Genomic DNA, 17,618 nt, shown 5'->3' with positions numbered 1-17,618 from the left:
GGAGTGGCTGGGCCCATGAGCCGTGGCCGCTGGGCCTGCGCGTCCGGGGCCTGTGCTCCGCAACGGGAGAGGCCACGGCAGTAAGAGGCCCGCGTACCGCGAAAAAAAAAAAAACAAAAACAATAATACAACTACAACAAGACAGGGAAATCCTTTTCTTACTCTACTATTTCTGGAAAATAAACAATAAAGAAAAATACTCCCATAATAAAAAACTAAAATTATCTATAAAAGATGTCTGATTTTTCAACAAGCTTTGCTCTCCCATGCCACCACGTCCCAATGTTTTTCCTCACCTTCTTATACTCTGATTTAGAGGCAAGTCCTGGCTTATGTATAAATCATGTTCTAAATGGTTATTCATTAGTCATCTCTGCCATCTAGAACTTCTTCATCTCCCCCTACATCTTTCCATTCCCCCAGGCAGTTGAGTCCTTAGCTCTCTCTTTCTCACGGATTTAATTAGTTGAAGGCACCTCCATTAAAGCATTTATCTCTGTATTTTAATCACTTTCAAGTCTCCCTTACCATCATAAGTAGAGACTGTTTACGTGGATATCTCTAAGGTAAACTGCCATTAATTCATCTTCCCCCCCCCACCAACGCAATACGATGTGCATATTAGCAAATTTTCACTGCTTCCTTGGGATGGATATCTAGATGTAGAATTAGTAGACTGGAGAATATCAATGTTATCAAATTATTTTCAGAAAGGGTAAACAAACATTTACTATTTGTCTTTTAGTTGCTGACATCTAGCCCGATAACTATTATTTGGAAAAATTATTATTTAAAAGGTAAAATATATCCACCACAGTAACAAGGATATAAATAAGTCTAAGAATACTTACTTAAATATTCATGATAAAATACTCATGACAGAACTGAGTCAAGGTTCTGGATAACCCAGGTGTTTAACCTTTTGAGGAAATGCGAGATTGTTTTCCAAAGTGGTTGCACCATTTTACACTCCCCCCAACAGTGTATGAGGGCTCCAATTTCTCTACATCTTCATCAATATTTGTTATTATCTAACTTTCTTATTATAGCCATTCTAGTGGGTGTGAGGTGATATCTCATTGTGGTTTTGATTTGCATTTCCCTGATGACTAATGATTTTGAGCACCCATGCATTTGCTTATTGGCAACCGGATATTTTCTTTCAGAAATGTCTGTTCAGGTTCTTTGCCCATTTTTATATTGGGTTGTCTTTAGTAAGTCTTAAGTGTTCTTTAAGTACTTTAAATACAAGTGCTTCACTGGATATATGATTTGCAAATATTTTTTCCCATTCTGTGGTTTGTCTTTTCAATTTCTTGTTAGTATCCTTTGAAGCAAAGTTTTAAATTTTGACAAAGATCAATTTATCTATTTTTTTCTTTTATTGCTTATGCTTTTGGTGTCAAATCTAAGAAACCAATGCCACATGCAAGGTCATGAAGATGTACCCCTATGTTTCCTTCTAAGAGTTTTGTTGCTCTATTTACGTCTTTTATCCATTTGGGGTTAATTTTGCGGGGGGGGGGCCGTGTTGGGTCTTAGTTGCACCACGCAGGATCTTCATTAAAGCATGCAGGATCTTTTGTTGCTGCATGCGGGCTTCTCCCTAGTTGTGGCATGCAGGTTTTCTCTTCTCTAGTTGTGGCGTGCGGGCTCCAGAGCATGTGGGCTCTTTAGTTTGTGGCACACGGGTTCTCTCGTTGAGGTGCGCGAGCTCAGTAGTTGTGGCGCATGGGTTCAGCTGCCCCGTGGCATGTGGGATCTTAGTCCCCCAACCAGGGATTGAACCTGCATCCCCCACATTGGAAGGCAGATTCTTTACCACTGGACCACCAGGGAAGTCCCTTGGGTTAATTTTTTTATATTAACTCTACGAGGTAGAGACCCAACTTCATTCTTCTACATATGGATACCCAATTATTCCAGCAACATTTGTTGAAAAGATTATTCTTTCTCCACTGAATTATTTTGGTACCTTCGTCAAAAATCACTTGACAATACATTTATGGATTTGCTTCTGGATTCTCATTTTTATTCTATTGATCTGTATGTTTCTTTATGCAAATACTACACTGTCTTGATTTTAAGACAATTTTGTAATAAGTTTTGAAAGGGGGAACTAAGTTCTACAACTTTGTTCTTTTTTCCAAGATTATTTTGGCTATTCTGGATTCCTTACATTTCTATTTGAATGTTAATAGTATCACCTTGCCAATTTCTGACAAAAATAAAGCTTGGATTCTGATAGGAATTACACTGAATCTGTAGACCAATTTGGGAAGTACTGCCATCTTAATATTTAGTCATTTAATTCATGAATATGAAATGTTCTCTATTTATTCAGATCTTAGTTTTCAATAGTTTGTAGTCTTCACAGTATAGGTTTGCATTTCTTTTGTTAAATTTACTCCTAAGTATTTTATTCTTTTGACGCTCTTGTTAATGAAATGGTTTTCATAATTTTATTTTTGGATGGTTCACTGAAAGTGCATAGAAATACACTTGATTTTTATATATTTATTTTGTATCCTGTACCCTTGCTAAATTTGTTTACTATTTGTAGTAGTTTCTTAATGGGTTTCATAGAATTTTCGACATACAATAACATATACTCTGCAGAGATTTTTTTAATAATATTCAGCAATTATAGTCGGTTTGCTGCTGTTCCAGAAGTGAATCTTTGCCCTTTAACTTTTTTTTTTTTTAATTTATTTTTGGCTGCATTGGGTCTTCGTTGCTGCGCACAGGCTTTCTCTCTAGTTGCTGCGAGCAGGGGCTACTCTTCGTTGCGGTGCACGGGCTTCTCATCGCGGTGGCTTCTCTTGTTGCGGGGCGTGGGCTCTAGGCGTGTGGGCTTTAGTAGTTGTGGCGCACGGGCTCAGTAGTCGTGGCTCGCGGGCCCTAGAGTGCAGGCTCATTAGTTGTGGCCCACGGGCTTAGCTGCTCCGTGGCACGTGGGATCTTCCAGGGCCAGGGATTGAACCCATGTCCCCTGCATTGGCAGGCGGATTCTTAACCACTGCGCCACCAGGGAAGTCCCGCCATTTAACTTCTAATATAAATTTTACCAATACAAAACTTACTTGAAGTTGAAAGAATGAAAGGATTGTGACTGTAATTTAAAATGGTAGCAAAGTTTTATGCCTATCAAAAAGTTAGCTTTTGACCTTTCTATAAGAAGCAAATAAAAGAAAAAAAAACATTTAGGAAAATAAACTGAAAGAGTTTTTAAAAAACCAAAGTATTATTTTCCTTGACCTTAATACTAAATGTTATTTTAGATCATTTAGATTTTTCTTTATAACCATTAGCACAAAAATTACATTGATATGCCAAAATTCAATAATCTAAAGATTCTGATTATTCTTAAGAAGCAGTTTACAAGGTCCATAGAAAAATGTCTATCAGTGGATCACTGTTACAAAGAATATCTAATTCAATATCGAGGATCATATATAACTTTTTTCTAGTTTATTAGTAGTTAACATGAAATATTGGACAAAAAATTTTTTTCAGTGCATGTACAGTGCTCATTTTTCATCCTTGGGAAGACCAAATTCCTAAGCTAATTTTCTTCACATCAAGAGTACTCTGACATTTTTCTTCAAAGTGAATTGTCTTCAATATGAATTTAGTCCATCATCTTTAAGATAAACACATTACTCTTTTCTTTTATCCTTAACTATTTTGAGCAGTCTTGTGTTATGCAGAATAAAAGAAAAGTGGAAAATATCTTGGGAATCATGAATATATTAGAGATAAAAAATCAATTTGTTTTTTACATTTATGAGTTTATCATCTTAATAAGCTACATAATATTTCAACTTTGTATTTACCAGGTCGTATACTTCTTAATTCTGCTATTCATTCTGACACTTGTATTCAGTTAGAATAAAAACCTAAAACACATAAAATACTTTATCTTCTACTGCTTCTTCACTGCTTTATTTCCCCAAATTTTCATCCTCCCTACTTTAAAATTTTTTCACTAGAATACTAATTTACATTGGTTTGTATCAAATTTGTAATGAATTCTGACAAAAGGTGTCAGAATTTTCTTCCTTTTAAAGGCTAAATAATATTTCATTTTATGTATATAACATATTTTATTTACCCATTCACTTGTCACTGGACCCTTGGGTTGCTTCCACCTCTTGGCTATTGTGAATAAGGCTACTAAACATGAGTGTTCAAATATCTCTTCAAGACCCTGCTTTCAGTTTTTTGGATAAACACCTAGCACTGGAATTGCTGGATCATATGATAGCTCTACTTTTAATTTTTTTTGAAGAACCACAATACTGTCTTCCACAGCAGCTGCACCAAGAGTGCACAAGGGTTCCAGTTTCTCTCCTCCACACCAGCACTGGAATTGCTGGATCATATGATAGCTCTACTTTTAATTTTTTTTGAAGAACCACAATACTGTCTTCCACAGCAGCTGCACCAAGAGTGCACAAGGGTTCCAGTTTCTCTCCTCCTCACCAGCACTTACTATTTTCTGGAGTTTTTTTTTTTTTCCTTCTTTTTTTAATGGTGGCCATCCTAACTGCTGTGAGTTATCTCCAATTATAGTTTTGATTTGTGTTTCCTTAATGATCATCAATGTTGAGCATCTTTTCATGTGCTTGTTGGTCATCTGTATATCTTCTCTGGAGAAATGTCTATTCAAGTCCATTGCCCATTTTTAAATCAGGTTGTTTCTTCGGCTGTTGAGTTCTTTATATATTCTGAATAATAGGGAAATATATCACATATATGCAAATATTTTCTCCCATTCCATGGACTGCCTTTTCACTCGTTGCCTTTGATGCACAAAAGTTTTAAATTTTGATGTAGTCTAACTTAACTATTTTTCTTTTGCTGCCTATGCTTTTGATGTCATACCCAAGAAATTATCAAATCCAACATCATGAGGATTTCCCCCTATTTTCTTCTATGAGTTTTACAGCTTTAGCTTTTACATTTAGGTCTTCAATACATTTTGAGTTAATTTTGCATGAGGTGTAAGGTAAGGGTCCGGCTTCATTCTTTTGCATGTGGATATCCACTTTTCCTGGTACTATTTGTTGAAAAGACTGTCCTTTCCTTATGGAATGGTCTTGGCACTCCTGTCAAAAATCACTTGATTAGGGCTTCCCTGGTGGCACAGTGGTTGAGATTCCGCCTGCTGATGCAGGGGACGTGGGTTCGTGCCCTGGTCCAGGAGGATCCAACATGCTGTGGAGCGGCTGGGCCCGTGAGCCATGGCCGCTGAGCCTGCGTGTCCAGGGCCTGTGCTCCGCAACGGGAGAGGCCACAGCAGTGAGATGCCCGCATAGCGCAAAAAAAAAAAAAAAAAAAAAATCACTTGATTATAGGGACTTCCCTGGTGGTACAGTGGTTAAGAATCCGCCTGCCAATGCAGGGGACAAGGGTTCGAGCCCTGGTCTGGGAAGATCCCACATGCCGCAGAGCAACTAAGCCTGTGCTCCACAACAAAAGAAGCCACCACAATGAGAAGCCCTCGCACCGCAACAAAGAGTAGCCCCTGCTCGCTGCAACTAGAGAAAAGCCCGCACACAGCAACAAAAACCCAATGCAGCCAAAAATAATAAATAATAAATTTATTTTTAAAAAATCACTTGATTATATATCCAAGGGTTTATTTTTGGCTCTCAATTCTATTCTGTTGGTCTATGTGTCTGTCTTACTAGTGTACCAGTTTTGATTACTGCAGTTTTGTAATAAATTTTGAAATCAGGAAGTGTGAGCTCTCCAACTTTGTTCTTCTTTTTCAAAATTGTTTTAACTATTTGGGGTCCCTTGAGATTCCATATGAATTTCTGGATTTTTTTCCATTTTTGCAAAAACTCAGTTGGGATTTTGATAGGGATGACACTGAATCTGTAGATCGCTTTGGATAATATTAACATTTATAGCAACATTAAGTCTCCAATACATGAACATGAGATGGATTTCCATTTATTTGTGTCCTCTTTAATTTCTTTCAGCAACATTTTTGTTGTTTCCAGTGTACAAGTCTTTGTCCTCTACGTCTTAAGTTTATTCCTAAGTAATCTTATTCTTTTTGGTGCTATTGTAAATTGAACTGTTTTTGCTTTGTGTGTTTTTAAATCTTACATAAATGGTATCATTAAGTATATATATTTTTCACAATTTTCTTTTTCACTATGATTATGGTACATGAAATGTTTCACTATTATTAAGGCACAATGAAGTGTAACAACATGTACAAGAAAGATACATGATACCTTGAGGACAGCTGTCGTCGCTAGGCAGGAAGAGGCAGATGGGATGATGTAAAGAAGAGATTTCGCTGTATCTAGGGGTGTTTTTCTGTTGTAATAGGAGACCTATAGAGCAGATTTGTACATCTGCTATATTTTCCTCACTTGAAATACCTTATAATTTTTAAACAGTTTTTAATAAAGGAGCTTTAGAAAACGTGAACACATTACTGTGAGGTAGCCAACTACCTCTGGGGTCCCCAACCTGGACTGTCCCCTCTAGGCTGATTAATTTTCTGTTGTTGTGGCAGAGGGTGACACTATTCAGCTTGGCTCCTTTCCTAATACTGATGTCAAATGAAGCTCAGTCCAAATACAGTTAGGAAAAAGGGATATACTATCAGTAATAATCCATTTTTATTAGGTTTGATGCTTCTGATAGTAGCTAAGCCAATACATACAGGAAGTAGTTTTTGATCCTATATATCAAGGTGGATATTTTCCAGGGAACTTTTTAATGCATTAATTTTGATGTGTTTTCTGAATAAACCTACTTTCTTCATGAGCTAAAAAGTAAAACAGGGGGTAATTCTACAGGAAAAATTCAAAAGACACCACTTGAGCTGTCAAGCCAATGGCCTCTAGCTTTCCAACACAGAATCTGAAACAAGCCCAAAGAAATAACAGCTCTAAGAAGTAATCTAGGCAGTTTTCTTATTAAGGCAAGGCACTGCTTAGAGAAACATTGTATCAGAGTATCAGATTAAGAATAACACTTCAGTGGTGACTCAGTACAGAACTGAAAATTATGCTAAAGTCTACATTTTTGTAGAGTTAACCTTCCCTGAGGAAAATGCTACACTATAATATTTTTTACTATTCAATACATGTAACTTGTTACTCAACCTGGTGTACAGTTAAGTGTCCACTTACAAAGCTATTTTTAAAAATAATCAGATAGAAAGGAGGAACATAAAGAATCACATAAATTCATACAAAATATATCATAAGACCACTGTTTAACTCTATCATAGTTTCGTTTTAAGACAGCTAAATGAAATATCTTTTAGTAACAAATGCTTTAGCAATTTTGGCATACAGAATGAATCACAAAATTTAAAGACAACCAAGGAGACCACCCTTAATTCAGGAATTAATCTCATTTACTTGTGACTCTGATGATCACAGAGAATGTCACCTTCTCCAGTGTAACAGCCTCATACTTACCTAGCACACGGTAGGCATGTAATAAGTATTTGCTGAATAAATGAATTCTCATTAAATCTTTTTTTTTTTTTTTTTTTTGCGGTACGCGGGCCTCTCACTGCTGTGGCCTCTCCCATTGCGGAGCGCAGGCTCAGTGGCCATGGCTCACCGGCCTAGCCGCTCCGCGGCATGTGGGATCTTCCCGGACCGGGGCATGAACCCGGGTCCCCTGCATCGGCAGGCGGACCCTCAACCACTGCGCCACCAGGGAACCCCAATTCTCAATAATTCTCGATGCAGTATTTTCTACCTGGGATCAAGAAGCTGCCAAATACTTCAAGCCTCTCCCGGTGTTGTTTCAATGAAATTATATTACTTTGATTTTCATATCCTGTTTAAATCTTTTGATGAAAAGTCATTTTCCCCCCAATAGAATGATATGTCAATGCAACTTAGCCATGAGGAGAAATGTAGATTAATATTCATTATACTAACTTATATACTACATATAATGAACATATAATATTCATTAATACTAACTATATAACTATATAACAGCTTCTGTGGGTTCATGCTCAAAGTATAAAAGGACCCAAGTTATAACAGTAACTCTTGGGAATTCCCTGGCGATCCAGTGGTTAGGACTCGGCACTTTCACTGCTGGGGCCTGGGTTCAATCCCTGTGGGGAACTAATATCCCACAAGCCGTGTGGCATGCATGCATGCATGCATGCATGAATGAATGAATGAATTAATGAATGAATAATTAAATAAAGCAGTAACTCTTCATGGTATTTTTCTGGCAGTCTTAAACCATAGAATTTAAACATGTCATTCATATCACAGAAGATCAATATTAAACTAAAGCAGCTCTGTCATGGATACTATCCAAGGCGTTTAAGTTCTTCTAAACAAAAGGAACGTCACTGTCAGGTAAATTTAGCCTAAAGAATGTCTCACAACATGAAATCTCAAGAAAATGTTATATGAGGCTTCAGATTACTTGTTTTAAAAGAAACACAGCTATCATAAATTTGGAATTATCATTAAAGATGCTCTTCTCTATAACAAAAGCAAAAGTATTACTTTTCAATAACAAAAGAAAAATGAAGCAGGTGTCAGGAAGCGGGTTTAGAATGTGGCTAAGTCTGGGAATACATTTCCTCTTTAACATAAGAGACAAAAATTTCCATTTACATTCAGCTTCCTAAAGAAGATGAAACAGATACATAGCTATGTCGTAGATTCAAAAGATGAGACTCATGGAATGTGTTAAAAATTGTTTTAAATATTCACAGGTAATTTCAAGATTATCAAAAATAAAAAAATAAAACTCACAGAGAATGTTGGCCCACTGTTGGACGCTACCACAGTATAAACTTCATCATGCAATTTTACTGAGAGCTCCCAGTTGGCCACTTGTGGTTTTACAATAGGCACTCTGAAATAGAAAGAAAAGAAAAAGAGTTAATAATTTTATATTATTCTCTCTCAGTAAACTGATTTTCCTTTGACATTAAGTGTGCAAAGTAAAACCACCAAACCCTGCATTTCAGAACATTTTATTTCACAAGGTTCTATCCTTGGAAAAAAGCTTTAAGATGGAAACTAGAGAGATTAAAACCGAAAAAGAACACAGACACACATACACACATACACACACACTCCAAAGACAACAGCATTCTGAAATAATTGTGGTACCATCACCTTGCCTATGAATTTGAGCTGCTTAATTTTGACAGTCCTTCAAAAATTAACCTCCTTTAAGCAATGTTAATTTCTTTTCAATATTTGGTCATTGTTCAAGACTGTTTTTAAAACCTTACAATGCTAATCTTTTCTTTTTTTCAGGTTGAGTTATAATTCGTATGCAGAAAGCTGCACACGTATACAATTTGATGCAGTTGGACATATTTATTCACTCATGTTACCATCACCACAATCAAGGTAATAAACATATCCATCACCTCCAAAAGTTTCCTTGTGTCTAAACGTTTTGTTTCAGTTTCTTGTTTGTTTGTTTGTTTGTCTGGGTGAGAAAACAACATCAGTGATGCTAGTCTTAACACACAGGTCTTTTCCTGTGAGTGATCGATATTATGTGCTCCAGAAAAACTGGGACAAGCAGCCAGAGACAAAAAACATTTTTGGAATACAAATGTTTCTCCCCAATTTTTAAAGTAACAAAATTTTAATGATTTCTGAATTAACCTAATTTAAGTATGGCATATTTACATTATTTATAGTTGTGAAGTAATATTGACTAACACTAAACGTGTAGTATCAAGACTCTGGCTCAATTCTTAGTTCTAAAAAAATGTTGCAGGCTACGTTTTAATATAACACCCCCCTGAATTTCAAAGGAGTCTCTGTGTAGTCAATAAAAAAAGTCATAGTCAAAAGAATTATGATTAGAATCAAATCACCTCTAGTCACGATGTCTAACGGAGGATGATTAATAAATTTAGGTGAATATTTGTATTCAGCACACTACTTACTGAATTATTTTCTGAAGATGAAGAAACTGTTTTTAATACTACACAGATAAAAATTAAAGTTAAAAAATGCATAAACAAATCAAGACTAATACACACTGTAGGTCTGGAAGATTCTTTTTTGGCAATTTGAAGAGGACTGTTTCAGAGGACAGAGCTTCACGCATGAGAGCTTGAAAAAACAACAGGGAGGAGAGAGGAGGGACAGGAGGCGGGGGGGTGGGGAGAGAGAGAGAGAAGGCATATGGGGCAGAGAGGAGGGAAAGGAGGAGGGTGACTCTGTGATCTAGGCTGGCCTCTGTTGGCATCTTGTCCACAGGGCATTTGTTTGTTCATGTTAGTCTCCCCCATTGGCCTGTGAGCTCCTAAAAGCCCAAGATCATGCCTTATTTTATATCCCCAAACCTCAGCACAGGCTGGGGAGAAAGGGCTGAGGGGGAAAGTGGGAAAGAAGCAGTGGAGCATCCACTAGGTGCCAAGCCCCTCACAGGAGACACCGTGTCTCCCCAGGGACACATCATGAGCCACTGAAGGAGAGCGGGCTCCCCCGGGCTGCCTGGGACTGTGTGGATGACCTCACTAGGCTCACCTGGTTCAACTTCAAATGAGGTTAACACCCCATCCTCTCAGGAGTACTGCAATGACAGAAACAACCTCACAGCTAGATTACTGTGCAGCCTGGCTTTCTGGACTCTGCTATCCTCGATAATTAGATCACTTTCCTGTTCAAGACTGTTCCGTGGTTTTCTATTTTACAACAGGTTAAACCTTAACTAATCAACCTATCATTCAAGTTTCTTAAAAAATAAGTCCCCACTCTTTGCATTTCATTTTATTTCTGATTATTCTCTGACTTGTATATCCGGCTGGGCCAAGGCCTGAAATTCCTTCACAAACCGAACTGAGCCAAGCTGATATGAGCGGGGGAACAAAGCACAGTGGCTACAAGCTCAGGCGCCAGTGACTTGCCGAAGTTGGCAGAAAACCCAGCTCTGTCATTAATCAGCTCTGACCTTGAGCAAAAGTCTGTTTCCTTATGTATAAAATTAAGGTATAATAGCGTCTGCATCATAGTGATGTATTGAGGATAAAATTAAATAATGCATATAAGTGTTCATTTTTATTATGATGATTAGTCCCAACTCTAGGCCTATACTCTTGTTTTCCCCCATAACTGAAATCCCATTAAGGAAACTTTAGATTCCTTCTCTCTGCTTCTCAAACTAACAGATTTTTCAAAAAGAATATTTATCTTCCTCACCTAATTATAGTACAAACTTCAGTGATCTCCCTTCTACTTAACCTCTAGTATACGCCTAATACTTTTCACAATTCAGTGGCCCAGTAAGTTTTTCAAGTAAATGTGGAGCCCAATTTCCCAAGAGGCTTCTTGGGAAGTTGTTGATCCTGACATCCTGTTCAAAAGCAGAACACATTTTCCCACAGAAAGCAATCTTACAGATGGTGGCGAGATGTAGTCGCCACTCTTTGGAACCTAACTACTATTTATTTTTCCACTGTTTTATTTTGATCCACATCTGTTTCATATGTGTTAGAACCTGCCCCAAGAGGACCTGTAGAGAGAGCATAGGCTCTTCTGAATTGAAAGGCTGAGGTCTAATCTCAGCCCATTCTCTTACTAGCATTGTACCAGGAGCTCATTCAATCCTTTTGAACCAAAATTTCCACACCTGTAAAATAAGGATCAGAGCAGAGTTGGTGAGATAACAGGGGAAAGCTGCTGCTGCTTCTGAGCATATGACTCCTGAAGCAGCACTTTTCTAACCATATAGAAAGAGGCTTCTCTGTGAAAGCAAGACCTTGAGACACCAAGAAAAGAGGGACAAACTGTGGAATCTCTTTATATGAGTTCACTCTTCTACAAACAAAGTTTGCTAAGATTCCTTCTGGCCTTACATAAGTTTGAAAGTAGTTTGTTTTGTTTTGTTTTTGAATAAAATGGATGGGGTTGGGCATATATGCCCAATATAAATATCAATAAGCTCTACAATAGAAATAAACTATAACTATAAATAAAGATAATAATACATATCAACCTGAAAGTATATGTGCTCTATTTCTGCAAAATTATTGAACCAGATTAACAAGAATTATTTTGAAACAATGAAATTAACTCCACCAGCACAAACATGTCTATAATGATAATAATTACCTAAAGTTATATTTTAAATTTTAAAAAAGAATTATATTTATTCACTAAATCCAAAATAGTCTCAAAGAAGATTTTATGAACAACTCTCTGAAGGGGGGGGAGGGGAGGGAGTCTTGGAGCTTTACTCAACTCACTGTAGTAATGATATACAGAAAACAGCCCCCTCTACTGAAGTGTCTGTCTAGTGAAAGAGGCTGCCATCTGATCAAAAATTTCATCTATGTGACTTATTAGTTAACTGGAAAGCTGATACCATTTAAGCTACTACTTCAAAAACAAACAAACAAACCAGTAAAAAGGAATTCACATAAACAGCTACTCACAAAGCAAATCAAATAACAGCTCTTACCCAGACCTGTCCACTTTGATTATCATCAGTCAGCCAAAATGAATATGCTCAATTAAACTAAATTTTTCTACATTTTATGGTAAAAAGCTGTCAGCTGACTGTCACAAATGTTAATGCTAATATATTTAAACTTACTGGAACATTTTACTCAAAAAGGTGCAAGGAATACTAACTCAAGTATGTTGCTATTGCATGTCATTTGTTAAAGCAGATTTTGTGTAAACATAACTAACAGCATCTTTAGTTATCAAGGATTATAAGCATCTCAAAACCATAGTATGAGACACTCAGAAATGCTGGTTTACAATTGTGCCATTACCTATTTAGGAGTGAAATACTGAGTTAAAACAATGTTAGTGGTCAAAGAATCATTAAGCAATCCTTCATCATAACTTTCACAGTGGGTGGTCTGTAAAATGATCAAGAATAATATGCTGCATTCCACGGCTGCAGAGGTCAGCTTCTGCATACAAATCTTTGCAGGAAGAAAAAGGCCTTCAGAAAAGTGGGCCATTCATCTGCACCAAGTTCAGAGAATTTCCAGCATGGTGAAAAGATATGTTATGCAAGCACATAGATGTATTCAGTGGGGGTAGACAGACCCAGCTACATGGAGACTACAAAGGAGCCCTCCCATGGCTCATGAATAAGTCGAGGAAATGATCAGAAAAAAAAGGAGAGAGATGTTTAGACAGATGGCCCACTTAAAATGCCTGAGACAGGGTATAAGCAATTTTAATGAAACTTTAGATCTAGCGTATGAATTGTGTCTTACTTCCTCCAGAAAAAAAAAAAAAAAAACCCAAAGAAGACAAAAATTCAACAATTTGCTGAAAACCTCACTTTTAGCAAGTTGGGATGGAGGAAGAGTTTTATTAGTGTGATAAATTCACATAAAATTCTTCACAGAGCCATCAGCTATCAAAATGAATACACAAAGCATGGAATGAACAGATTAAAAGAATTTTAAACAGAAGTCTACTGCCAAACCAAACAAAAATCTAAGCCTTATTATGTGAGAACTTACAACACTCCAACATTAAAGTTCATCACTGCAGAAGAAAGATAAAAGCAGCATTTTCAGAGAACCTCTTCAAAGCTAGAACTTGTCATAGTGGAGGAACAGACTTCTGACTGTATGCAGTTTAAAATATGTACATTAGAATGTAGGAGACTGTGTAGAAGAATGTGTATCACAAAATAGTGCTAGAAAGAGTTAAGGAACATTACCAAGTCTGGAGTCTTAGCATTACACAAATGACACCTGAATCTAGAAATGGATAGTATGACTTATAATCTTAAACACATTTTAATATTATGCAAACCCTATTTTCTTCTTCCACCAGTAAGGGTTTATGGTTCTCAATTTGAACTTCGGGCACAACTAGTGAAGGAAGGCAATGATGGTGGTGATTAACCATCACCCCTGCAGGCCCTGGTGTCTGACTGATCACTGACCACAAAAGCTACATGACCTTGACAAGTTACTGTACTCCTTGTGCCTCAGCTTACTTATCAGTAAGACAAAGACAATAAGAATACTTAATTCACATGTTGATTAAATGAAATAAAAGGTATAAAATGGTTAGACTGGTGCTTGGCACATAAAGGCTAAGTAAGAGACACTATCATCATTATCATGATTTGGTGCAATAATATCCGAAGTCTGCCTCTATTATTTCAACAACCTGTTATTCAATATTAATATTCAATTTACATACAGTGAAATTCAAAAACCTTAAGTTCCATCATTTATCTTCCCCACAACAGTTCAACAAAAGTGTCACATAAACAAACTTCAAAAATATGCACTCTCGTGTGTGGTTTTTGCCCACTATAATTCTTCTGAGGTTCATTCAAGTTGAATCATTCATTCTTTTTCGATTGCGGAGTAGTACTCCACTGTATAATACAAGCATACTAAAATGCGTTCACCCTTCTGTTGATGGGCATTTGGGTTGTTTCCAGTTTGGGACTTATGAACAAAGCCGCTATAAACATTCTTTGTACAAGTCTTTTTTGAGGACTTAGGTTTTCATTTCTTGTGGGTAAAAAATCTAAGAATGGAAATTCTACGGTGAACGTATGTTTAATTTTACAAAAACTGCCAAACTGTTTTCCAAAGTATTAAAACATACCTATACTCCCATCAGCAATGGGGTTTGCTCCACAGCCTTGCCACCATTTGCTGGTGTTAGTCCTTCTACTTCTAGCCAGACTGGAGGCTGAGAAACCACAACTCTTCATAGTTTAATATGCATTTCCCTTAGGACTAATAATGTTGAACACCTACACATTAGTGCTTATTGGCCACTTGTATTCAAGTTTTTGCCCATTTTGTATTAGGATGTTGGCCTTATTATTACTGATTTGCAGGAGTTCTTTACTTCAGATAGAAAGCCTTTGTGCGATTTATGTATTATTAATATGTTCTCCCCCTCTGTGGCTTGCTTATTAATTTTCTTTAAAAATCTTACCTTCAGGAGAATTTTTAATTAAAAAATTAATTTTTAATCTTTTACAGCAGTTTAAGGCTTTCAGAAAACGTCAGCAGGAAGTACAAAGATTTTCCTAAACATACCCTCACTCACCCCACCCGACACAGTATCCCTGTTAATTAACATCCTGCATTAGTGCAGTACATCTGTTACAACTGATGAACCGAAGCTGATACATTATTATTATTAACTAATGTCCATAGGGATCACTGTTTGTGTCGTACATTCTAGGGTCTGAACAACTGTATAAGGACATGTATCTACCATTAAAGTATCATAGAGGATAGTTTCACTGCCCTACAAAATCCCGTGGCCCTACCTATTCAACCTCCCGTCCTCACCCCCGCCGAATCCCTGACAACCACTGATCTTTACTGTCTCCACAGTTCTGCCTTTTCCAGAATGTTGTACAGCTAGAATCATACGGAACGTAGCCTTTTCAGATTGGCTTCTTTTCATTTAGTATTATGCATTTAAGGTTCCTCCATGTCTTTTGTAATTACAGAAGAAATATTCTTAAAGAAAACGCCATCATGCTAGAAGATACAATGATGTCTCATTTTAATTCCTAAAATTTGAACTTCTATTACACCATCAGGAAAATAAATTCTTAAATATAAAATATATAATAATTTTTTTTAAATCGTAAACAGCTTTAGTGACATAAAATTCACACATCATAAACTGAACTCACCTGAAGTGTACAATGCATTGGTGTTTAGTATATTCACAGAGTTGTGTATCCATCACCACAACCAATTTTAAAACATTTTCGTAACCCCAAAAGGAAACTTTGGACCCATTAGCGGTCATTTCACATTTCCCCCTCTGGCCTATGCAGTCCTATGCAGCTACTAATGTACACTCTATTTCTACACTTTGCTTATTCTAGACATTTCATATATAATGAATCATAAAATTTGTAGTCTCTTGTGTCTGCCTTATTTCATTTAGCATAGTGTTTTCAAATTTCACTCATGTTGCATGAAGTATCTCTTTTATTTTTATTACTGAATAATATTCCATTCTAAAAATACACATTTTATTGAACATTATATATCTATTAATCACTTCATGGACGTTTCCACTGCCTGCTTATTATGAAAAATGCCCACTATGAACATTTGTATACAACATTCGTGTGGACATATGGGTTAATCTCCCTTGGGTATATATAGCTGAGAGTGGAAATAGCTGGGTCATGTGATGCTGTCTTACATTTTGAGAAACTGCCAAATTATTTCCAGGTTTGCATAATTTTACTCATAAATTTGCACCAGGAATGTATAAGTGTCCCAATTTCTCCACATCATCAGCAACACTTTGTTATTGTCTTTTTGATTACAGTCAGCCTAGTGTATGTAAGTGGTATCTCATTTTGATTTTGATTTGCATTTCCCTAATAACTAGTGATGCTGAGCATCTTTTCATGGGCTTGTTGACCATCTGTATATCTCCGCTGGAAAAATTTCTATTCATTCCTTTGCCCATTTTTTAATTGGGTTGTCTTTTTTATTATTGAGTTATAAGAATTCTTTATATATTCTAGACAAAAATCTCTTATCAAATATGATTTGCAAGTATTTTCCTCCAATCTGTAGGCTGTCTTTTCACTTACTGTCCTTTAAAACACAAAAACTCTTAATTTTGATGAAATACAATTTATCTATTTTTTTCTTCTGTTGCTTATGCATTTGGCTCTTACATAAGAAATCACTGACTAACCAAAAGTAACGAAGATTAACTCCTATGTTTCCTTCTAAGAGTTTTGTAGTTTCGCTCTTTGTTTCATGCTTTTTTTTAAAGTTCATTTTTGTGCACAGTGTAGGGAGGGATCCAACTTCAATTTCTGACATGGAGATATCCAGCTACCCCAGCAGCATTTATTGAAAACAATTATTCTTTACCCATTGGATTGTCTTCATAACACTTGTTGAAATCAACTGATCATACTGTAACAATTTATTTCTGGACTCTTAGTTCTACTCCATTGATCAACACATCTACTATTCCTCTGCCAGTACCACACTGTCTTGATTATTATAACTTTGTACTAAGTTTTGAAATTGGGAAGTATGAGTCCCCCAGGTTTGTTCTTCTTTTTTGAGATTGTTTTGGTTATGCTGAATCTCTTGCATTTTTGTACAAATTTTGGAATATGATTATTTCCGCAGAAAAACACAGCTGGGGTTTAATAGGGATTGCATCAAATCTGTATGTCATTAATATCAGGTCCTCTGATCTGTGAATGTGGGATGCTAACCCATTTATTTAAATTGTCTTTATTTCAACCATTGTTTTGTAGCTTTTGGTACACAAGTCTTACACTTCTTTTTAAAAAAATTTGTGCTTAAGTATTGTATTCTTTTTGGTGCTTCTGTAAAATAAAATTGTTTTGTTAATTTTATTTTTGGTTTGTAACACTGCTATTGCATAAAAATAAAATTGATGTTTATATATCATTCTTATATTCCACAACCTTGCAAAAGTCATTTATTAGTTCTAATAGGATTTTTTGTGAATTCCTTAAGATTTTCTACATACAAGATCATGTCACCTGCGAACAGAGATAGTTTTACTTCTCCCCATTTGATACTTTTAATTCTTCTTGACAAACTGCCCAAGTTAGAACTCTAGTACAATGTTGAAAAAAGTAACAGCAAACTT

The 17,618-nt window shown here is 36.4% G+C and overlaps 1 protein-coding gene across 2 annotated transcripts in view; it reads right to left on the bottom strand.

Annotated features, from left to right (window-relative positions):
• PCCA (propionyl-CoA carboxylase subunit alpha) overlaps positions 1-17,618 on the bottom strand; it is a 359,511-nt gene that overhangs the window by 131,807 nt on the left and 210,086 nt on the right. For both annotated transcript variants that reach the window (XM_081214648.1, XM_081214649.1), the window contains one exon: positions 8,775-8,877. In XM_081214648.1, the coding sequence (XP_081070774.1) occupies positions 8,775-8,877 (103 nt within the window). The remainder of the gene's footprint in view (positions 1-8,774; positions 8,878-17,618) is intronic.

The sequence above is a fragment of the Mesoplodon bidens genome (genome assembly GCF_964165515.1).
Source record: "Mesoplodon bidens genome assembly, chromosome: 17".
Lineage (NCBI taxonomy): Eukaryota > Metazoa > Chordata > Mammalia > Artiodactyla > Ziphiidae > Mesoplodon > Mesoplodon bidens.
Note: the sequence above shows the minus strand (reverse complement) of the source record. Positions and strands in the feature narration are given on the sequence as shown.